Source organism: Ylistrum balloti, unplaced genomic scaffold (genome assembly GCF_031769215.1).
Source record: "Ylistrum balloti isolate Yb309-2 unplaced genomic scaffold, AGI_CSIRO_Ybal_v1 Utg369800, whole genome shotgun sequence".
Classification (NCBI taxonomy): domain Eukaryota; kingdom Metazoa; phylum Mollusca; class Bivalvia; order Pectinida; family Pectinidae; genus Ylistrum; species Ylistrum balloti.
In genome coordinates this window covers 1,878,799-1,903,236 of record NW_026781978.1, presented here as the reverse complement: position 1 = coordinate 1,903,236, position 24,438 = coordinate 1,878,799, and the positions used below count along the sequence as shown (strand labels likewise).

The following is a 24,438-nucleotide window of genomic DNA, read 5'->3' as shown; positions in this document are numbered from 1 at the left end:
GATACAGGAAATCTATTGGTTTTGTTGTAGTAACTTGTCACAGAAATTGTATCGTTAACAGAGTATAACTTGAATTACAAGATACAGGTATCGTTAACAAAGTATAACTTGAATTACAAGATACAGGTATCGTTAACAAAGTATAACTTGAATTACAAGATACAGGTATCGTTAACAAAGTATAACTTGAATTACAAGATACAGGTAATGTAAATATAAAATATGCGTAACATGAACTACCATCCCATGTGTAAAAAATTCCAACTAAGTTTGAATTATTTCTATCTGAAATCAAACAATTTACACTCAAATGTTTAAGTTTCCTGTATATAAGGTAAATCACCCCTTCCCTAGGGGTTAATAAAGTGAGACAATGGGGTCACCAAAATCATAATTTGAATACAACACCCATAATCCTACTGCAGTTGAGTCCTGAGAAGATTTTTGATATTTGGCATTAAGTCAATCTGACCTATTGGGCCCCGCCATTAATATTGGTTCACCTTTGACCATAGGAAGTTTTCAGCAAAATTTCATCAAAATTGGTTCAAAGATTTAAACCAGCAGAAGACAAAAACGTCTATTGGTAATATACAAACGATGAAGTATGCATCGCAACACAACTCTCTAAAGTGCCAAGTGACTTAAAGCATTATTAACATCGTTGACTCAGGATGACCCAACCATCAAGCCTTATAGTATTGTCAACTTGATTGCTATTGCAAGGCTCACGGTAAACAACTAAAACTAATACAAATTGCATAGGGATTAACTAAATATCTAGAATACCTGCTTTTAGCATATCAGAATTAGTTCTTGCTTGAACAAACACTAAGCTGAACACATGACTGACTTTGACTCACTTTGATGATCAATCAAGTGCCTTTAACTCATTAGAATCAGTGAAGCAATTTGATAAATCCGTGTTAATGAAGTTCTCCAGTAAATAAGGAAAGAATGGAAACACAAATTTGTATGGCCAATTAAAACAATTTACACAACAATATTATCACTAGCAGTATTATAATAACTAGTGAGTGGCATTCCAATGCTCAATCCATGATAACACTTTTTCTAAATTATCTTCCAGCTCTTCTGGTGTGTTGCTAAAGAGTTCATGTACAATTTCTTCTTTGTAGGAGTCTCGAGCTTCCTCTAAAATTGTTTGGAATATTTCACACTGCACATTGTCTTCCAGTTTCTTTCCAGTATAGCCCCTACATTGTGAAAGAGAATAAAACAGTAACAGGATTCAATTTTTGAAATTTAGGAGACAACTATATTATTTCAAATTGGTCATAATCAATATCTATAAAACTAAATAAGAAGCAAGGTGCTCTGAACCTCAAGTTGTGCTCCTGCAGGTACATATTAAAATCAGATATCCACTTTTGTAACAATATATTAAACAGATTACCTAAAGTCTTGAAAGGGAGCTAAGGCTTATCACGAGTAAAGTAAATTAAACTGATATCTTAAACCCTCATCAATATCCATTGACTAATTTTACCAGCAATAGAGTTGATCTTGAAATTAACAACTGTTTTGACAACTTATAAAAGATATATGTGAGAGAGGCTTTTCAGGGCTGTGATCTTTCCTCTCACATATCCATAGTATTGAGTAATTCCAGGCTAATACATGTGTAAAACTTAAATATGGACTCATTTGTATTAATATAGAACACCTTTATTTTTTAATAAAAAACAGTTCCACAAACTTTGTCTCAGACAGCAGACTTAAATCCATTGTGTAATTTACCATTGTTTTCATTTGGAAACTTTTAAAACAGCTTGTTATTGTTTTTCACCACATATAACACAGCTAAGGGTCACAGCAGACTAGAAGTGTTGTTACCTTTGCTGTTATATGTGATGAATAAATTCATAACACTGATATGGTGAAGCAAACACATAAAGCGTGCTTAGGTCTGCATTGTTTACTTCTGTGAATGTATTTTCACGGTGTCCTCCAACAGTGAAGCAGGACATTCCTTCCCAAGGCTACATTTTTCAACTAATGAATTTGAATAATATAAAAAGCACTTGAAGTAATGTTTTACCATTGCGACAACATATTTTTAATGAAACAACATATTAGAATGTGGTCAAAATGTGGCTAATTGGATATATTTTTCTGGTGAAGATGTTCTTAAATCAATTGAAATCCAGAAATGTGTTGCTTTTTCAAGCTCATTTATGTAGATTGGCAAAAAAAAGGGATTTACCTATAGAACAGGATGTTATATTCAAAGAAACCAGAATTTCTGTCATTGGAACTTATAAGTGTGTGTTGTATATGGGATTAATACTCTTTTGGGTTGCAATATGTCTCTTTCACCACCAACCCATAGAATTAATAAAATAGTACTAAATGTTTAATGAGCCAAGTGTATTTCAATTAATATTAGGAAGTAGCTCCATTATCTTCAGAACAGTGAAAGTGTTTTGTAAAACAGATGAATAATCTTTTACACTAGAGAGCACAACATGAATACTGGAAGTATGTCCATTTTCTTGGGAATTTCGGAAATTGTCATCTTGTAAATAATGTGAAAGTCTTTATATACATGTATGATTGTCTTAATGCTCTTTGTATCATCTGCCACACTACATACTTTGCTGTTCTTGGAATAAACTGGGTTTAACTTACTGATAAATAATGTTTCCATTTTGACCATGTTAAGTTTAAATATACCTGCTATCTTGAAACGGGTGTGTCTACTAATATCCCTTTTTTTTTTTACATTTTTCTATAAGGATATGAATAGAGAGACCAAATGCTTGAGTTATTTTTAGCTGTCTTATAAGTGACTGTCCAATAAGTCTAATAAGACAGCCAGTTAACATATAGAACAGTTACAGGTAACAAGCTAGATTATAGTACAAAAAGAACAATGGATGGCATAACAACCATGTTTTAATTTTAGGGTTGTAGACCATAGAAGATCAATTTACTTATATTTTTTTCATAGTGATTCAAATAAAAATGGATGTATACATACCTGCTTTCCAATCGGTCATAGAGGATGGAGTTGTCTGTCCTTAGTACAAAGACTATGTCAAACCATCTTTCAGGGAAGAACTCGCAGCTGTGATAGTCAACAATGTTCCCCCCTTGCCCCATTTTCTCCTCTAATTCATCAATCACCTGGATATCAAACATACATATAATGTCATGGCAGTAATATTTCAATGGTTAAATATACACCTTGTCCATTATTTCATCACACAATAGTCATTTTTAGTACACATTTAATAAGATATATAATGGACGCAGGCTATAAGCCTCTATATCCATATCAATAAAAAGTGACATAAAATGGCAATGTATCGAATATTAGAATTAATTAAAAATTTATTTCTTCAAGTTTGCAATGCTAATCAAGTCTTATTTCGAACTGCTTTACGTTTACAGTAGCTACAATATGACATCTGTTGATATTAAATTAACTGCCACCTTTCAAACACATGAAAACTGATACATCTAAATTTACACAGCTGGTTACCTTAAAAATAATTTTAAATTAAATAAATAAGTGAAATTTGTAAACTTCAGGAAACAATGTTTCTGTCAACAAAGAAAGCCAAAGTTAGCTTGGCCTACATTACGTCCTTTTTCTGGCATTGCATACTGTATCTTAAACATGAACTTTTATGTACTGATACATATATACATGTAGCTGCTAGACTACAATTTGGAGTGACAAAATATCTACAACACTATGAAATGCCTTGCGTCTTCAATTCATTTGACAAAGAGACACATAAAACAATATGGACTTTATAGAAAATGTCAGATAATTCACCAATTTATACTACACAGTGAATAACAAAACACACATACTCTGTCCTCATCAATCATTTGACAATTGTATATGTGGTCCCATCCCTCGTACAGGTCCCCTTGTTTGGCTACATCTCCAACATTTACATAGTTCAGTGCTGCCCTCTGACATAATTCAGCAGCAAGTGTTGATTTTCCTGTACCTGGAGTACCTGCAATTAACAGAGAAATCATCTGAAAAATACACACAAAACACAAAGCAATATTAGTATACCATAGCTAAGAACCGGGAGAGATTTGTGATTATTTCAGGAGTTTTGGACTCCAGTAAGGGAGGTTTGCATGTAACATGTTGATCAAAATTTTCAAAATGAAAATCAGTTTGAAAGTAATACTATAACATGGTCCAAATGCAAAATTTGTAATATTTCAAGAAAACACAGGTTTTTTTATCCTTATAAATAAAAAAACCATGAGTTTACATCACCAATTTTTTTCTATGCAAAAAAAGAGTCTGCAGAACACAACACAAAGGCAGTTATGGTTTTCAGCTAAACAGGTTGGATAATAAATTTTCTTTGTCTTTTTGAAAAACCTTGTAATGAATTTGGAGACTTGCATTAATTCACACACATTGGGATTCTTTAGCAAATGATATTAATCCAATAATTTTCTGAGGATTTCTAAGTTCAGATATGTTGTTGGTGTCACAACACATCTTCATTATGAGTTTTTTCTTTTCCAAACACCATACTTTACTTTGATTTTACTTTATCAGTGCCCTGGTTTTAGAGCATATGTGGAATTATATATTAAATTTAGAAGGAAGAAAACATCTGTATGGTTGATTAGTACATTCATGTTCCACAACACCTGTGATTTCAAAGAACAAATGTCTGGCCATAGAAGAAATTCAGACATAGTTCACAGTAGATAGCGTCTAGAGTTACAGATATCAAATTGATCAAGAAGGTACAGGGGAGGGTTACAAAGCTGATCTCTTGACTTAAGAACTTATCATACAAGGATTGGAATGCCTGAAGAGATTAAATCTGCAAACGCTTCATCATTACTGAATTCGGGAGATATCAAAAATGTTTTTAAAATAGTGAAACATAGTTATGATTACAGAGTGGTAGAAGACTTTTTTTTCAAATGGACACCTCAAGTCGAAAAAAGGTGTCAAAAGAAAATATTTTCAAAATATATATTGTTGATGTGGATATGGAGGCTTTCTGTCTGTACCCATTAATTTTCCTAATAAATCCTAATAATAAAAAAGTAATAGGAGATTTGTATGTTACAAGTGCCGTGGTCAACAAATCCCGGACAGACGTGAACAAATCCAACTAGTCTAAAATTATACAATAACATTGACATGCATGCTACTCTTATACATATAAAAAAAATCTGCGACACAGCTCCTGTCAAACTTTCCTTACTGTGTTGAATTACGGTCTTAGATATACCCGAGTCCGTCAGTAACATTGTACCAGCAGGTCTGTGGTATCCGAGTCTGTCAGTAACATTGTACCGGCAGGTCTGGGGTATCCTAGTCCATCAGTATCATTGCACCAGCAGGTCTGTGGTATCCCGAGTCCATCAGTAACATTGTACCAGCAGGTCTGTGGTATCCCGAGTCCATCAGTAACATTGTACCGGCAGGTCTGTGGTATCCGAGTCGTCAGTAACATTGTACCAGCAGGTCTGTGGTATCCCGAGTCCATCAATATCATTGTACCAGCAGGTCTGGGGTATCCGAGTCCGTCAGTAACATTGTACCGGCAGGTCTGTGGTATCCCGAGTCCATCAATATCATTGTACCAGCAGGTCTGTGGTATCCGATTCCATCAGTAACATTGTACCAGCAGATCTGTGGTATCCGAGTCGTCAGTAACATTTTACCAGCAGGTCTGTGGTATCCGAGTCGTCAGTAACATTGTACCAGCAGGTCTGTGGTATCCGAGACGTCAGTAACATTGTACCAGCAGGTCTGTGGTATCCGAGACGTCAGTAACATTGAACCAGCAGGTCTGTGGTATCCCGAGTCCGTCAGTAACATTGTACCAGCAGGTCTGGGGTATCCGAGTCCATCAGTATCATTGCACCAGCAGGTCTGTGGTATCCGAGTCGTCAGTAACATTGTATCAACACGACTGTGGTATCCCGAGTCCGTCAGTAACATTGTAACAGCAGGTCTGTGGTATCCGAGTCGTCAGTAACATTGTACCATCAAGTCTGGGGTATCCGAGTCCATCAATATCATTGTACCAGCAGGTCTGTGGTATCCGAGTCTTCAGTAACATTGTACCAACACGTCTGTGGTATCCCGAGTCCGTCAGTAACATTGTACCAGCAGGTCTGTGGTATCCGAGTCTTCAGTAACATTGTACCAACACGTCTGTGGTATCCCGAGTCCGTCAGTAACATTGTAACAGCAGGTCTGTGGTATCCGAGTAGTAAGTAACATTGTACCAGCAGGTCTGTGGTATCCCGAGTCCATCAGTAACATTGTAACAGCAGGTCTGTGGTATCCGAGTCGTCAGTAACATTGTACCAGCAGGTCTGTGGTATCCCAAGTCCATCAGTAACATTGTAACAGCAGGTCTGTGGTATCCGAGTCGTCAGTAACATTGTACCAGCAGGTCTGGGGTATCCGAGTCCATCAATATCATTGTACCAGCAGGTCTGTGGTATCCGAGTCGTCAGTAACATTGTAATTACAGGTCTGTGGTATCCGAGTCCATCAATATCATTGTACCAGCAGGTCTGTGGTATCAGAGTCCGCCAGTAACATTGTACCAGCAGGTCTGGGGTATCCGAGTCCGTCAGTAACATTGTAACGGCCGGTCTGGGGTTTCCGAGTCCATCAATATCATTGTACCAGCAGGTCTGTGGTATCCGAGTCCGTCAGTAACATTGTACCAGCAGGTCTGTGGTATCCGAGTCCGTCAGTATCATTGTACCAGCAGGTCTGTGGTATCCGAGTCCGTCAGAAACATTGTACCGGCAGGTCTGTGGTATCCGAGTCGTCAGTAACATTGTACCAGCAGGTCTGTGGTATCCGAGTCCATCAATATCATTGTACCGGCAGGTCTGGGGTATCTGAGTCCATCAATATCATTGTACCAGCAGGTCTGTGGTATCAGAGTCCGTCAGTAACATTGTACCGGCAGGTCTGGGGTATCCGAGTCCATCAATATCATTGTACCAGCAGGTCTGTGGTATCCGAGTCGTCAGTAACATTGTACCAGCAGGTCTGGGGTATCCGAGTCCGTCAGTAACATTGTACCGGCAGGTTTGGGGTATCCGAGTCCGTCAGTAACATTGTACCAACACGTCTGTGGTATCCCGAGTCCGTCAATATCATTGTACCGGCAGGTCTGTGGTATCCGAGTCCATCAATATCATTGTACCGGCAGGTCTGGGGTATCTGAGTCCATCAATATCATTGTACCAGCAGGTCTGTGGTATCAGAGTCCGTCAGTAACATTGTACCGGCAGGTCTGGGGTATCCGAGTCCATCAATATCATTGTACCAGCAGGTCTGTGGTATCCGAGTCGTCAGTAACATTGTACCAGCAGGTCTGGGGTATCCGAGTCCGTCAGTAACATTGTACCAACACGTCTGTGGTATCCCGAGTCCGTCAATATCATTGTACCAGCAGGTCTGTGGTATCCGAGTCGTCAGTAACATTGTACCAACACGTCTGTGGTATCCCGAGTCCGTCAGTATCATTGTAACAGCAGGTCTGTGGTATCCGAGTCCGTCAGTAACATTGTACCAGCAGGTCTGTGGTCGAGGAACAAATCTACCAGTGCGAGTAAACGTGTACACACTTTATGCTGAATATAAACTAGTAATTACATATACTTTCGATTAATTCATTGCCTTAGTAAATATAACAACTGTTTGAACAATAACGTTAACATTAACAACAAAAGATACACAACCTGTTATCAATATGTTTGGACCATGTGCTCGTGCCGCCATGTTGTTTGTATGGCAAATGGACATGCTCAGTGACGATTATTTCCCGGAAGTTTCAAACCGAAACCGGAAGTAAACACATTACCAGGTTTTGGTGTACGTATACGTTACTTAAATCAACGTCACAATATCTGGTAATATGACATAAGGAGGACAACATAACAAGCTTAAGAAGTGTAACCATGACGTCAGGGACGATTCTCAGACAGAGGATAGCAGACGATCGATTTGCAACTGATCTTGTTTTGAGCTTCTTCGTTGCAGCTTTAAAAAGTTACAAATTTGATTCTTTGGTGAAACCATTTCCTCCTCACTTCTGTAAAGAAGATGGAGAGAAGGATATGAAATCACTGGTAATTTTTTCATTATGTCAATTAGTATGTTGATTATGATTGTTTATGTATGACACATGAACCAATATACTAGAATAGATTGATAAAACTTTCAGCAATAGGTTGTTTCCAAAAATAAAGACAAATGCTTACTGGATGTCAAGAGTAGTTATCAACAATTGGGAATGGTTTGCATTGTTTAGAGGAGTATTGGTAAGTTTCAAGTAACAGGATATCTGTCAAAGACCTATGGACATCATAGTCATTTCAAACACTTCTTCAATCTTGGTAGCTGTCAATACTGTGGCCAAGACAGAAAATTACATGTAACTAATAGACAGTAAGAATCCTCATCTTTGTAGCTATTGTCTAAGGATTTTCACTATTTATACCTTATCTGTAGAAAGTTATAACCCTTTCAACAACAACAGTTTGTTTACTAGCAAAGAAAACTTTTCCAAAAGTCAGGGACATACAATATTTTGTATGTCAACATTGAAGGTATTGAAATTTCTACAAAAATACATTTATCTAATGTCATCCAGGCTTCATTTGTTACATTTATACATGTGTCAAATGAGAACGCATTGCTCAGTTGCTCAGATGAATGGTAAGCTTAGGGATATATTTTCCACCGCCAGTTAAGTCAATCACTTCCACTTGAGGCTGTTTGCCCTGTTGTCATATTTTTAAGATTATGTATCACTCCCACCTGTAAAATTGAAGTATGATAGATAAAAAAAAATGCTAAACAATCTTGAGTTTACAATTTCAATAGCAAAATATGTGTATACTACATTGTATATGGTTGTATAAATCCAAGTTTGATTTAGAAGCCTGTTACTTGATCTAGAGTATATCTGCAACAGTTAATTTACAGAATCTGACTTGGGTAACTTTCAATTAAAGCGAATCAAACAATAACCTAGAATGGACAATCTTGTACATAACACATCTGATTGTGCCCTGAAATATATGGTAAATTTTACTTAGAAATCCAGGACTTAAATACATTCCAAGGTTATGCTGTCATTGTTAATCCATCCTTGCATGAACATATACATTATAAATATAATATTCCTCATTCTTCTTAAGCAAAGGATATTCAGCCTTATACTGTACTTGCTTAAATATATTACATATAGCCTGCCTTATTTGCTATTTACTTTAACTAAAATAGCTGAAAATGGCCCATTGCTCTCAGCTCCCAACATTGTCCCTTCATTTACAGTGTATATTCATTAAGAGATTATGCCATGTATACACAGTACATATTCAGATCCAAATTTCCTAATTTAAAATGCAACTTCTTTTATTTTAGGAAAAGACAGTTGAAGAAATGCCTATGTTGAGACATCTAGCTTCCAATGGAATTTGTACCAAAGAAAGTGCTCTAGATCTAATGCAGTGGGTTCTCGACAGAGGTTCATTTTCCATGAAGACAATGAAGTCGTCCCAGGTATTGGTAATTTAGGGAATATTGATGATTTTGTCAAATCACTATAATAATTCATATCTATATCAAATATATGTAATTCTGTACATAACATAGCACTGTACATGGGTAGTCATATAAATAATAATAAAAAATATAGGCAATAATCTAACACATTATGTATAACATATTTATCTGTCATTGATTCTTTTTTTGTCCTATAATAACCTTACCCCTTTTGTCAGAGAATTTATGATATAATGTGTCATTTTATTCCAATGGTTTGATATTAGAGGAAATAAGGTACATTGCCAATACTTGTTTCCAGTATAAGATAATGAATTTTTATTGGAACTGCACAAACAATGTACTCTTTTGAGTACTTGTTAAGACTACAGGTACCCAATTAGTTTCTCGAAAATTTAGATAAGATCTTGCAGATTTTTTGGAAGAAGTTCATATTCTTACTGAAACCAAGGAAAGATTTGACGAAATTGTAACAGGTGTAATTATTTGTACATATCATAGCATCTACAATATATTAAGGATTTTGCGAAATGTATTATTAAGACTTAAAACTATCTATAATCTCAAACAGTTTGAAGAGATAAAGAAGCAGACAGGAGACACTGTGCAAACCACCGACCCTGATTTTGTGTTTGAAGTTATACCTAGTGAAGCTGATGAAGCCAAATTTGAGGAAAATCGTCGACAGAGAAAAACAATGTTTGCTTACCATGGCAGTCGACTGGAAAACTTCCATTCTATCTTACATAATGGTTTGGCATCACATATGAACAAAGTAAGTGACTAAAACAATCAAATGACTATATACAATAAAAACATCACATATTTATTTAAAACACATCAGAATATTTACCTAGATTTTAGAATTATCTCTCCTCCCCCACATTTTGAGATGCATAGCTTTCCCCAATACATAAATGATGGAGACAACTTTTGATTTTCAACATTAAAAGAAATAGCCTCTCAATCATGGCAAGGTGCATTGATATATTTCAGATTTCTGTATTTGGCGAAGGTACATACCTGTCAAGCGAGCTGTCAGTTTCCCTTCTCTACAGCCCGACTGGCCTTGGTTGGGACAAGAGTTGTTTAGGCCATAAGCTTAGCTGTGTGGCTGTTTGTGAGGTCATTGATGATGAGTCTGTGAAGTGTCAAGTTAAAGAGGGTAAGATTAGTGAAATCATTGGATTTCTTTCAAAGGTCTGATTTAAACAATATACAAGAATTGTGTGTGTGTGTGTGTGTGCGTGCGTGCGTGTGTGCGCGTGCGTGCACGTGCGCGTGCCTGCATGTGTGTGTGTGTGTGTGAAGAGGAAATGTTGGTTTTATACATAAAGTTGTGATATCACTGTGTCACTATAGAATTGAATAGAATTGTGATAAACAGATACCAGGTACATGAAATTCAAAGAAAAAAATTTTGCCTTTAGAATAATTTCTGCATCTTTTTAACTTCAAACTTCATGTTTGATACTCTTGGGTGACATCTTGATTTTTTCTTTGAATCAACATCTTGATAAAGAATCAGCAAATTTTCATGGTTAGTAATTTTTTCATTGGTCATAGAATCATGATCAGACTCAACATAGCATTGTAATTGATGGCAGTGTATTCAAATGTTACCCATTAACGTCATCTATGAAATTATTACTGGTTATTTAAAATGATTTTAATTACTTTGATATATTTTAGGTGATATTTTTACATTTTAATGGCTTGAAGTTATAGTAGTGAATGCTTGGAATCATGCTCCCTGTGGCATACATCAAGTCTGTTGAATTTATAAGTGGACAAAATTGGGAAGAAAGAAATATTTGTACACCTTATAATGGATGGTGACTATGTTTGATGTTTAAACTATGATTGTCTCCCTTCATCAACTTGATTTAGATGGTATCGATGGAAAAACAAACAAGAAACGAGCACATGCAGCCAACAGTGAAGGAGGAGATGTTCCAGAAAAGTACTATGTTGTACAAAACAATGACATGCTTCGTATCAAGTATCTGCTTGTCTATGTGGAAAAAACATCACAACTGACAAGGTACAGTCTAGTAATGAATATTTTCAGAAAAGGTTGAAGAATTAAAAGAAAAAAATGTTTATCTATTTTATTGTTTTGGATTAGTTAAATTGTCACATTATTATGGCAGAAATATACTGTTAGGTAAAAAATTATTCACCTTCTAAACTTATTATCAGACATTACTTGCAAGTTTATAGAGGTGAATTAAAAAGATTAGATATGAACTGTGTGAACCTATCAGTTCATTGTAAAAATGTTGTGTGCATGCTAAGATATTTCACAAATATTTCAATAGTTTTGATCTATAGGGTATGTAAATTTACATCCTGCATGTGCATGTATAGCACAACAACATTAGACTTAACAATCCATGAGATATTGTTGACCATTGGTGAAATGTTTTAATACAAACATCTTACTTAGTAGACACAAACCCATTTGGCTAATGTTTTTTCATATCTTCTAAGCACTAGACAATAATAATTAAACAATTTATCAAAATACAATTTTTTCATATGATGAATGAAGGGTGAAAAGCAACAAACACTCTTTTTAACACAGCAACAAAATAAGGTATATTTGATTTAGCAATAATATACATTACCTTTCACATTTTCTAACCTGTGTTCAGATCCGTTTGGTTATGAAAAGGTCAGGGGCCTCTTGCCCATTTCCAGCTTTTTATGCTTCTGCCATCACATGATCAAGGGCTTAGATTGTTATCCCTCGGCCAGCATTCTGTCATTCCATCAATACTGTTCATTCATGCTTCATCAGATACAGATATAGAACTGTTATTTCATTTCACCTATGTAGTTGTATGATGATGATATTCAAGTCAAGTTATGGTCAATTTATTTTTATATAGTTATGGCCTTTTAAATTTAGAATTTTGATTAGAAAAATCTATCTAAACAATGAGACTAAAAACCTTGCCAAACTCCACTGGGAATTAAAAAGAAAAGTCTGAAGGAAGGACTTTGAATTTAATTTCATGAGTCAGAAGTATACCTTTTAACACATCAGTAAGACTGAAAAGTTAAAAACTCTTCCTTGGTCACTAGCAGGTGTAATTTTGTTACTCCAAAACATTCAATTTTGCTTCCTTCAGTTGACTGTATCTTTTTATTACAGGACAAGTACATCACAAAGATGGCACAATAGCTGGTTATACCAACATCGGTTTGTTTTGATGATTGTGTTGTACATGTTGTTGTTAGCCCTTGTGGCTCTGTACAACTCCAGGACGTTCCAGTATCATCTAAAAAAATTCTGGAAATACAGGTAGTCCAATCTATATAGCACATTGATCGGCAGACTAAAGGTTTGATTCTTTTTAATGTTTATCATACCACTGAGTTTGTTGCTTAGGAAACATTTGGGTTCATAAAATGTTTTGTTGATTGCTTATCAAGTTATATTTACATTTATTTAATATATATGGTTGATAAAAGTACAAGATATACACAAAAATATTAACATTTCTGTAACTATACACCGGTGTAATAAATTATATCCTGTTGTTTATAAAATGTTTATAAATTCAATTGTGTTGATCCAATCTGTTGACAGATTTATTTTGTTTCTTTTTTTTTTTTTTTGTGTTTTGAAAGTTAATTAAAATTTACTGATTCATTCATTTCATGATTGTTTTTTTTAGCCCACCATCATCAGATGGTGGGGTATTCAAATCGTCTTGCCGTCCGTGGTCCGTCGTCCGTCAGTCCGTAAACAATTCTTGTTACCGCTATTTCTGGAAAAGTACCGGATGGATCTTTCTCAAATTTCATATGCAGGTTCCCCTTGGTCCCTAGTTGTGCATTGTACCTTTTTTGCACTGATTCGAATTCAAGATGGCCGACAGGTGGCCATCTTGGATTTTGGAAGTAAAAGTTTGTTACCGCTATTTATTGGAAAGTACTGGATGGATCTTTCTCAAATTTCATATGCAGGTTCCCCTTGGTCCCTAGTTGTGCATTGTACCTTTTATGGACTGATTCAAATTCAAGATGGCCGACAGACAGCCATCTTGGATTTTGGATGTAAAAGTTTGTTACCGCTATTTCTGAGAAAGTACCGGATGGATCTTTCTCAAATTTCATATGCAGTTTCCCTTTGGTCCCTAGTTGTGCATTGTACCTTTTTTGGACTGATTCGAATTCAAGATGGCTGACAGACAGCCATCTTGGATTTTGGATGTAAAAGTTTGTTACTGCTATTTCTTGGAAAGTACTGGATGGACCTGTCTTAAATTTAATATCCTGTTTCCCCTTGGTCCCTAGTCGTGCATTGTACCTTTTTTGGACTGATTCGAATTCAAGATGGCCGACAGACAGCCATCTTGGATTTTGGAAGTAAAAGTTTGTTACCGCTATTTCTTGACAAGTACTGGATGGATCTTTCTCAAATTTCATATACAGTTTCCCCTTGGTCCCTAGTTGTGCATTGTACCTTTTTTGGACTGATTCGAATTCAAGATGGCCGACAGACAGCCATCTTGGATTTTGGAAGTAAAAGTTTGTTACTGCTATTTCTTGGAAAGTACTGGATGGATCTTTCTCAAATTTCATATGCATGGTTCCAAGTTGTGCATTATACCTTTTTGGACTGAAAATCAAGATGGCTGACAGGCAGCCATCTTGGATTTTGGATTTTGTTACCGCTATTTCTGAGTTTGGTCCCTAGTTGTGCATTGTACCTTTTTTGGACTGCTATTTCTGGCCGACAGACAGCCATCTTGGATTTTGGATGTAAAAGTTTGTTACAGCTATTTCTTGGAAAGTACTGGATGGATCTTTCTCAAATTTCATATGCACCCTTTTTCCAAGTTGTGCATTATACCTTTTTGTCTTAAAAAGTTTGTTAATAAATTTCATATGCAGTTTCCCTTTGGTCCCTAGTTGTGCATTGTACCTTTTTTGGACTGATTCAAATTCAAGATGGCCGACAGACAGCCATCTTGGATTTTGGATGTAAAAGTTTGTTACCGCTATTTCTTGGAAAGTACTGGATGGATCTTTCTCAAATTCCATATGCAGTTTCCCCTTGGTCCCTAGTTGTGCATTGTACCTTTCTTGGACTGATTCGAATTCAAGATGGCTGACAGACAGCCATCTTGGATTTTGGATGTAAAAGTTTGTTACCGCTATTTCTGAGAAAGTACCGGATGGATCTTTCTCAAATTTCATATGCAGTTTCCCTTTGGTCCCTAGTTGTGCATTGAACCTTTTTTGAACTGAAATTTCATCTTGGATTTTGGATGTAAAAGTTTGTTACATTTCTTGGAAAGTACTGGATGGATCTTTCTCAAATTCCGTATGCAGTTTCCCCTTGGTCCCTAGTTGTGCATTGTACCTTTTTTGGACTGATTCGAATTCAAGATGGCCGACAGACAGCCATCTTGGATTTTCGAAGTAAAAGTTTGTTACTGCTATTTCTTGGAAAGTACTGGATGGATCTTTCTCAAATTTCATGTACAGTTTCCCCTTGGTCCCTAGTTGTGCATTGTACCTTTTTTGGACTGATTCGAATTCAAGATGGCCGACAGACAGCCATCTTGGATTTTGGAAGTAAAAGTTTGTTACTGCTATTTCTTGGAAAGTACTGGATGGATCTTTCTCAAATTTCATATGCAGGTTCCCTTTGGTTCCAAGTTGTGCATTATACCTTTTTGGACTGATCCGAAATCAAGATGGCTGACAGGCAGCCATCTTGGATTTTGAGAGTAAAATCTTGTTACTGCTATATCTGAGGAAGTACTGGATGGATCCTTTTGATATTTCATAGATATTGGTTTCCCTTGTTCCTTAGTTGTGCATTGTACCTTTTTTGGACTGATTTGAAATCAAGGTGGCCCACAGGCAGCCATCTTGGATGTTGACAGTAATACAGCACAAGCATATTGTCCATTATCCACCTGTAACTGACTGCTATCTAATAATACTTTGGGATCTTTTTCAAATGATATTTGCTAATAGGTGCTTAATAAAAATATCTTGTGCCATCATTGAGTACATTCAATGAAGACCAGTTCATGAACATTTACAACACCTGTAACAAACAAAAAAAAATAAGCAAATCTTCAAGAACTGAAAACAGATCCTCAAATGGTGGGCGCCAAGATCCCTCTGGGATCTCTTGTATTTTTGAAATTGGCCAGAAAGATATATTTAAATTCAAGGTAACTGTTAGATAAATCATGTTATATGTTGATTCAACTCACACTATCAAGCTCAGTTTAAGTAACATGTCTTTCCTTCCATCAATTTTATACTTTAGTGTAAGAAAAAGCACACTTATCATGCTCACATTAAATAACATTTTGTAACTAATGTCAATTCTTGACCTTTAGTGTAGGAAAGCACAGTTGAACTTAAAGCCAATCAATACTCTAATCATAATATGTTGAATCATATTCGGACTTGATAATCCAAAGTATTGTCTGATCTCTAACAAAACGATCTTATCTCAGTGTCAAAACAAGACAGTGTATGTATATATTCAACATTGTCTTTCAGCATATCATCTAACTTTTCCTACCTATTTTGATTTACATTACAATAAGTGATATAATAGATTGCTTAATAACATCATCTCCGCGATATAGATAACAATATTGTGTTCTATTTTCACATCCTGTCTTCTGTAACATCTAATATACTTATCAGATTGAGAGTTAAAGTTACGGCCATATGTCATTATCGCCGTACCATATTTGGTTGCTGTCTGTATATTTTATATGTATTGCATATATGTACCTATTTTTTCTTTAAGAAATCAGGTCTTGTGTTGATATACGTTGTATCTGTTTTTATTATCTACAAAAGAAATCCACTGATCTTGATTAGCTTTGTGTTATATCCAGTTTTGCTCTTCTCAAATCTTACTGAACTTTTCAACTGAAAAATGGATCAACTTATAAAATTGATATTTGCCTTCATGGTAGTTTGTTGAAAATGTTTTGTCATATGTATTCATTAATATCTGTAAAGTGGAATTCATCTGGTACTATTTGTTGGAAGAGAGTGAAAAATACCTCAGTACCTTTTGTACCAAACTTCTATGCAATATTGATTTATGTTGATTTTAAATGTTTGATATTTACTATGCAAAAATTTCAGTATTAGTGAAAGGATGGCTATCATTTAATGTTTTGACACAATTTTTTTTCTCTCAAAAATTCGGTACCCTATTGTGCATGTCTTATGAAATATGACTGTTTTATTATATATTTGATCTTCTTTATAGTTATTGACATCATGACCAGTTAATAAAGCTTTTCGTCATAGATAATAGATGTTAATACCAACTCATTTTTTACAGTTTGCTATTTTAATTACTATGTTTATTCGAGATTCTTCATGTTTTTGATGGTAAACGCATATATCAATTTATGTTAAAGTCAAAATTTTAATATGATGTCACATCATTTGTGTTGCCAATGATACTTGGAGTATGACAAAACAGCCTTTCCAAAGCTAAAAAAAAGTAACAATTCTTGGTGCCAAGGGTTGATATAATAGCATTGTTTCGTAGTATGGTAGTATTCTTATCAGGAGATCAGAAACTAGAAAATAAATAGATAAATAACTTCTTGTTTTTCACATTTTTGGCCAGGTTGCAAACAGTGCAAATCAGGGTTATAGTATTGTGAATGTTGGGCGGGTGGGGAAAAGGGTTACCAGTGTTGTAGAATCAAGTACTCCTAGAGTTTTTGACGTCGAAGCTTGAAACTTTGTAGGATGTTTATATATATGTTGATGATGTGCACCTCCTATTATGGATTCATTACGGGCATTTTTTTTATTTTCCGGGCATTGGAACTTAGGCACTTTCCGCAGTTTGGCAGGGAAAAGCCAAGATTGCAGCCTTTGCCCCTCATTGGTTGAGATGTTGTTTTGTGCTTGATAGCCTCTCATTGGCCGAAACGTTGTTTTTAGCACCATATAGAAACTGCACTCATCCTGCAACCTGGCCAATTGTGGCTTTGTCCCATTTTATTGAATGTGTTTTCATTACAACTGATGATGATTTATCTTTTATAAACTGGATTAATGTTTTTGTTTTGAAAACAAGAGTACAATTTTACACAGAGGTGCATATTAATAATTTATTAGTGCTTTGAGAGAGCCTTGTTTCAAAACCAGAGACAATGTATGTAATTTACAGTAGAAAACATTTCTGTCTATACTACCTACAGAGGCAAACTTTTTGGGATACGTCTCGTATCTTTGTTTATATTACAGGTAACAACATGTCAGTGCTTTGCTTTTTAGAACACATGATAAGGTCACTGTTCATGGCCATTTCATAATTCCACTATTCTATTTTTCATCAGAAACCTGGCCCCGGTTGCTCAAAGTTTAGTCAAAGTTATCCAGTAGGTAATAAAAACAGAATTGCTTTCACTGATCAAACAAGAGTTTTAAAAGCAAAAGAAACATTGATGATATATCGATTTGACCTGTATCAACAAGTCTACATTCATGAAATAATAAATAGTGTTGGGAGGTTTTTTTTAACATTTTCACTCACCAGTGTTTATATCTTAAGTCTTTGAACAACCGGTACCAGGCTGAATGTAATTTCATGTCACCAAAGAGTTATCCTTATAACTGATACACAACTGTAATTTTATAAAGTCGGATCGTATAAATCTGTTTCAAAATATGAAATCCATTTCATGTAAGGAAAACGTTATATTTAGCAATTACTAAATAGGTAACCACTTATATACATGTATTAACATTTATATTTTGGGGATAATGCATGATGATATGATCTCTAAGCTGTTTATTGTTTTGAAATGCTAGCTTTCCTCCCATTCACATGAGATTACTAGTTTATACATAGTAGAGGTGTCAACTAATTCAGTAGTCCAGGATAGGTCTACTTTTTCTTAATGGTGGTCAAAACCTTTTATGGTAGAGAGTTCCACCGTTCAGTGTTGCAACTGCAGCAAAAAGAGTTTTTTTATTTCATTGGTGACAATAACAAATGTCAATGGTCCGATCGTCCAGACTGATCAGTTAACTTGAAAAATATGTTTATATATGACTTCAAAGTATTTTTGACTCAGATAGTTGAAATACAGAATTTGAGAAAAGGCATACATGTATTCCATCGTAATACGTTTCTTCAATGTACACCTGTATATTAAAGAGTAATATTCGTCTACATTTATTTTCAGTCATTGATAGATGGTAACCATAGATATGCTGTCATGACTTGACAATATCATTACAACTATCAAAGATCAATTAAGAAATTATTATTATTTATTTTCTGGACATCATTAAACAAATATTTGAGTAGTTTTGTTGTTTATGATTTATTTCTACGGGTCATGATGACAACGTGCACAACAGATATGTACCACAAGTAGCTGTGTGTTATTTGTTTATTGTAAATTAGGAATATCTGACGTGAAACACTTTCTAATTGATGACTTGAAATCACAGGAAAACATGGCAACATTATGTAATACTCCGTCATTACTTTATCTTTCACTGTAGACAGCGAACCAACAACACGATAAAATCTACTCATTTCAGTCTTTAGAAAATTATTTGCATTTGCAGTATTTTGATTCCGACTCGGAACAGCTACTGTAAGTTCAGTGGCAATGTCAATAAATGCTCTGTTGAATCCACGTAATATGGTACATAATGTAAGTGACGGTCCCGTGGCTTATAACGGGATGGATACGGTAATATGAAAACTGGGGTCGTGAGATCCGTCTAGATGATCTATGCTAGCAACTGTAGTGTGTACATGTATATATATCATGTATAATAATAGAAGAAGGAAGTTATGACATGCTAATGGCAGTCATGCATGCTTCGGTAATTTTATAACATTGGAGTAACTGAATTAACTTTAGCGTATGGAAAAAAATCACTCATTCAACTATCCGGTAGTTTATTACGAATGAACTGAAGTATTTGTCGATACAATGATATAGTCAAACTAGAATGTTATTCCTGCTTAATTTAGCGTAGATTAATTCTATAGGCCGATTGCATTGTATTTCAGGTTTGTCCTGTATAACCATGTCGCCAGTTGATTACGTTACCAGTTCAAACGCACATTTCACGGAGTATTGATGATGGGGCGTTGCACAAACAACCTGAAAACTGTTACTGTCGTTCTTAGTATGGACGACAAAAATAATCAAACATGGATCTGTTTCTTGGGCAGTCATATCCCAACTTTCACGTTAGGGTTTGGTTGGTCAGCACCGGTTAAACAGAATTATTTTTGTTATCAACCCAAACTTTAGGGATAACTTAATATGTCGGATATCTTAAATATGAGGTATTGCTGACTCCCTCCACAACAGACTAATGTAAGATTCTATTGATCTTGAACAGGTAAAACAGGAAAAAATGATGGAAGAAATTCTTGTCTCATAGACATATTCCAGTTGTATAATGTGTGTCTAGAGAAAGTGGTGTGTTAGCAATAACACTCTCTTTCAACTGCATGCACACAGTAGTATTTTTGTTTTTCCTATGCGACAGTTACTACTGTTTTGTTTTTGTCACCAGTACGTGGCTGAATCGATGGGACTAACAGGTGCCCTTTACAATAAGAACCGGCAGTGTTATCTAAATACATTGTACCATTGACCTATAGGTTATCTTTACGTCTAATTTTCTATTGTCGCTAGATCTATGATCAGAGTATTATGAAAATGTTCCTGTATTATAATCGACTGTCGAATTTTCTAGCACTTCATGTAGTTTTTTCTTGTGTTTGTTTTGCGTGGTGTATAGATGAATCTGTAAACACGAATGATGATGCTGTAAACTTGACGACCACGACAAAAAGCTCGATGCATGAGCTGTCGGCGATGAAAGTACAGGAGTTTATGATGACCCAAGAGCAAACAAACTCTCGATTTTCAGAGGCCATGGAACAACTTAACGAATACCAAAACATCGCCAGATCCTGTGAAATTGAGATGGCACGACTACGAAATACTATCGACAGACAAAGTAAAGAGATTGACAGGATGAAAATGAATATTGGTATTTCTGATATCGATATATTTCAGCGAAAAGAATATTTGGATCAGGGACAAGACTTACCTGTTTTCTCCAGGTCAAGCACACGTACGTTTTGACAGCACACTATATAAATCTATATTTACAGTAAGTACTATAAAGGCTATTTTTGAGACGTTCCATTGTTCATAAGTTTTGAGGGTACACTATAATTCTTCTCGTAATTTCCATGAAAATGTTTCCGATTCAATATTTTAGCAAACATAAAGCTTTTGCAGTATAAGACATGTAGCATGCTGGTTATGAACAGGTAATTTTGGTTTTTAAAATAAGTCGATATCCACTTATGACAAGGCTATTTCTAAATGCAGCCTTATGATATACCGAAACCTGCATGCGTTCGCACGGACTCGTGCACTCCACGGGGTCACATTCCCTGATAACTGGCGTATCAGCCCGTTAATACCTCAACGATTTTCTGCTGAATAAAAGCAGAGTAAAGGCAAAATTCATGGTGGATTCTACCGCAGATATGTGGATACATATGTCATATATACACTAAAATTGATTCGTTTTGTAGGTGTTAAGTATGTCGGCTGATATGGGTCATTTTAGCTCACGTGCCCTTTAAGTGACGAGGCCTCTCGTAGCGCGGCATATGTCGTCTGGCGTCAACGTTTCACTTTAAACGACTTAATTTTAGTAACCGGGAGCACGTAACATGTTTGGACGGAAAGCTACTAAGTTTGTTCTAATGAATGACCTTGGGCCACAGGTCACAGGGGTCAGATATGTTGAAGTCTTCAAACAACTTCTCAGTAAGCAATAGTCTTAGGGTAATTATGTATATATTGGGCCCGTAGCGTGCTAGGCTGAAGGGCCGTCATGTCTGTCCAATTAACATAGTAGTAGCATGTTTGGAGAATTTTATTTCTAGTTTGCAAAACAAATGAGCGATTCAACCCCATTAGTCGTCTATTTTTATTTTGGCTTTATCCTTACCGAGAAAACGATTTCCTATTTGGGGAAAAGGTAAATTGAAAAAAAAACAGCCGTTACCAGCCGACACAGTACATTTAAAGAAATCGAATTGCGTTTTTCATATATTCTATCGAAAAGTTCAGTTTGACCCTAATCAACCACAAAAGTTATTAATGGTAAACCGACTATTTTTTGCATCGCCCCAAACTTCAGGAATTGCTTAATATGTCGGATTTTTTTTATATATATATTGCAGGCATAGTCCACACCAGGCAAACAATTTTACAAAAAAAAACTCTTCTCGTAAGGACTTCAGTATACATATAATATATCTAATGTTACTTTTGTTATTGACTCTATAAGATTTGTAATGCACATTATCATTAAACATCAATAATGTTATTCTCACTTGTGCACGAAGTAAATGAACAAATAACTTCCGCGAAAGATCATGCATCACACATTGGATCTGAATCTCACGCCTTGAAAATAAAGTCAAACTTAAAATATCATCTATTAAACGGTAACACTGTATACTCTTTGAGACATTGCTTCTTGAATGAGCTGTCATCTACTTATTACAGGGATACAAGCAGCACAAGTAGCATTCTACGTACAACTGAAGTCCAACATAGAAAACATTGGAAACCACCAAACGATCAAATTCGATCATGTCCGAACCAACATCGGAAATGGCTACAATTATTTTACCGGGATCTTTACAATTCCTACACCAGGCACGTATGTTTTCTTCTGGACAACGGTCAGCTTCAACAACACTAGTGTACACACAGAGTTAACTGTTAATGGTAATCTGTATGGTATGGCGTTGTCGGATTCTGGAAGTCACTCTGAGTTCTCGTCCGCATCCAATGTAGTTGTGACGTCAGCGCTTCCTGGGGAAACTGTCTGGGTACGAACAGGTGCACAGCATTCTTCCGGCATTTTGGGTGGAGACCTCTCTACATTTTCTGGATGGCTTTTGTTTTAATTTGCAACAGGCTGTGAATCATCCCAGTCGAAACTTTACTGCTCATCAGTTTCGGTTTCAGATACATATATTTGAAAGTACATCAAGTATAGGTGTGCTATCGTTTCTAGAGTATGCTTTGAAAGTTATACCAATTTACCGTTTAATGCGTTGGTGTTCATCTCTGTTCATTTACAGTGACTTTGACCATAGTTCGGAAACATTGTATTTCCATTTGCTAAATGAAGTAAGGTGTTTTGATGCAAATTAGTGTACTTGGTGATTTCGCTATTATTAACCATGGTCACTTTTTGATAACGTTGCATTATTCAGATTTTCCTGGATGAAAGACGCCGTGAGAGAGCACTGATATTGCGCGGTCACTTGATTTGATTCTTATCGTAATCAGTTGATATATTTTGATTTTGGATTACGTTTTTTTTTTTATTTGTTTTCTACATCATTTTGGACTGCGTTGGTGGCTCGTTTAATAGGCTTTTATTTAGAGTGATTTGTTTTTGTCTTGCTTTTTATATTACGGATTTCGGCTCTTAACTCCTTTCAAAGTTTTTGACTTCGGATTACGTTTCTGGCTCGTTTAATAGGCTTTGAGTCTTGGTTACGTTTATTGCCTATTTTATATCTTTCGAGCATGGATTACGTTTTTTGGTGCAATTGATACATTTTGGGCGTGAATTACGGTTTTTTTTTATTATTCATTCATTTCTATTTTTCTTATGAATGTTTTTGGTTTGTTTTGCATTTTTAAGTTGGTTTAACGATATTTTACTCGTGTTATTGTTTTTGACTTTGGAGAAGTTTTTTTTTACTTAGTTTATAGTTTTGGGTAGAGTTAACGAATTTTGACTTTTTTTTATTATTTTGACTTATATATTATGAGTTAGGTTAAAGTTTTCTGACGTTTTTCGAGTCAGACCATGTATTTATGGAGCAATTTCGATCCAACATTTAACCAAATTACGTTACATTTATGACAAATAGTAAATCTGTTTTTAAGCTTGGGCATGAATTGTTCAAAGAATAATGCGGCTAATATATATTTTCAAGTTATACCATTCGCTGACATTTACTTACAGATATGATCAACATTTGTATCCATTTTCACAGTGACATTTGAGACATCCTGTTTATTATCCCTATTATCAGCCGTCTGGGGCACGCATGAATACCTCCCTGTGTGTCATTTCGTATGTAAATATAGGAGGACCGCTAAATAGGATACTACTGCAAATTGATCTATCTGATATGCATTATTGATTGACCATGCAACCAGTCCATTACATTCATTATTGTACAGTACATCCGTATACTATACAAATAGATTTTATCAAGAACATATTCCTTGATATTGGAAGTAAAATGATACAATAATCCGTCGGTTTTTAGGAACAAATATAAAAGCAAACGTAAAAAATATCTGTGTGCCAATCGAAAACACACTGACTGAATATACCGTGTTGATTGGTATGGCAAGTTACATATGGCCAATGTACATTACAAATTTAACTTGTGTAAATTGTAATGAACAATTGGACAGCTTTTTGACATGACTATGAAATATTTCTTAAGATTCTTGGTTATAGTATTTGTGTTTCAATAACATATTTATATTCTGGGCTTAATTATCCTAAGAGGAACGACATACAAAACTAACTAACCACAGTATCTACAAACATTGATGTTTGCATAGTTTTACTTATCACCTCTCACCCTAACACACACGCCCTCACACACCTTCACATCCTAACACACACTCTCTCTCTTACACACACACCCTCACACCCACACACACACCCTCACACACACACCCTCGCACACACACACACCCTCACACACACTCTAACACACACCCTCACACACA

At 35.5% G+C, this 24,438-nt stretch overlaps 3 protein-coding genes across 3 annotated transcripts; 2 read left to right on the top strand and 1 right to left on the bottom strand.

The window, feature by feature from the left end:
- Nucleotides 1-24: 24 nt before the first annotated feature.
- Nucleotides 25-7,780, bottom strand: LOC132544483 (adenylate kinase isoenzyme 6-like). The gene is made up of 4 exons (XM_060208083.1): nt 7,741-7,780; nt 3,847-3,998; nt 3,005-3,150; nt 25-1,217 (listed from the first exon to the last, which is right to left on the bottom strand). Exons 1-4 carry the CDS (start codon nt 7,778-7,780, stop codon nt 1,031-1,033), a joined length of 525 nt encoding a protein of 174 aa, XP_060064066.1. The 3' UTR covers nt 25-1,030.
- Nucleotides 7,781-7,877: 97 nt separating this feature from the next.
- On the top strand, nt 7,878-13,038 carry LOC132544482 (protein mono-ADP-ribosyltransferase PARP16-like). The gene is made up of 6 exons (XM_060208082.1): nt 7,878-8,130; nt 9,431-9,568; nt 10,143-10,346; nt 10,568-10,736; nt 11,462-11,615; nt 12,732-13,038. The coding sequence occupies exons 1-6, from the start codon at nt 7,960-7,962 to the stop codon at nt 12,883-12,885; spliced, it is 990 nt and encodes a 329-aa protein (XP_060064065.1). The 5' UTR covers nt 7,878-7,959; the 3' UTR covers nt 12,886-13,038.
- Nucleotides 13,039-20,433: 7,395 nt separating this feature from the next.
- LOC132544508 (C1q-related factor-like) lies at nt 20,434-22,577 on the top strand. The gene is made up of 2 exons (XM_060208112.1): nt 20,434-20,713; nt 22,171-22,577. The coding sequence occupies exons 1-2, from the start codon at nt 20,434-20,436 to the stop codon at nt 22,575-22,577; spliced, it is 687 nt and encodes a 228-aa protein (XP_060064095.1).
- Nucleotides 22,578-24,438: the final 1,861 nt, after the last annotated feature.

Coding starts and splice junctions, on each gene's coding strand:
- LOC132544483 (XM_060208083.1), bottom strand. CDS start 7,780: ATGGCGGCACGAGCACATGGTCCAAACATATTGATAACAG. Junction 3,999..7,740: donor TCCAAACATATTGATAACAG/GTTGTGTATCTT, acceptor TGTTAATTGCAG/GTACTCCAGGTACAGGAAAA. Junction 3,151..3,846: donor AAATGATTGATGAGGACAGA/GTATGTGTGTTT, acceptor TTTGATATCCAG/GTGATTGATGAATTAGAGGA.
- LOC132544482 (XM_060208082.1), top strand. CDS start 7,960: ATGACGTCAGGGACGATTCTCAGACAGAGGATAGCAGACGATCGATTT. Junction 10,347..10,567: donor TGGCATCACATATGAACAAA/GTAAGTGACTAA, acceptor GATATATTTCAG/ATTTCTGTATTTGGCGAAGG. Junction 10,737..11,461: donor GAAGTGTCAAGTTAAAGAGG/GTAAGATTAGTG, acceptor AACTTGATTTAG/ATGGTATCGATGGAAAAACA.
- LOC132544508 (XM_060208112.1), top strand. CDS start 20,434: ATGCATGAGCTGTCGGCGATGAAAGTACAGGAGTTTATGATGACCCAA. Junction 20,714..22,170: donor TTTCTCCAGGTCAAGCACAC/GTACGTTTTGAC, acceptor TACTTATTACAG/GGATACAAGCAGCACAAGTA.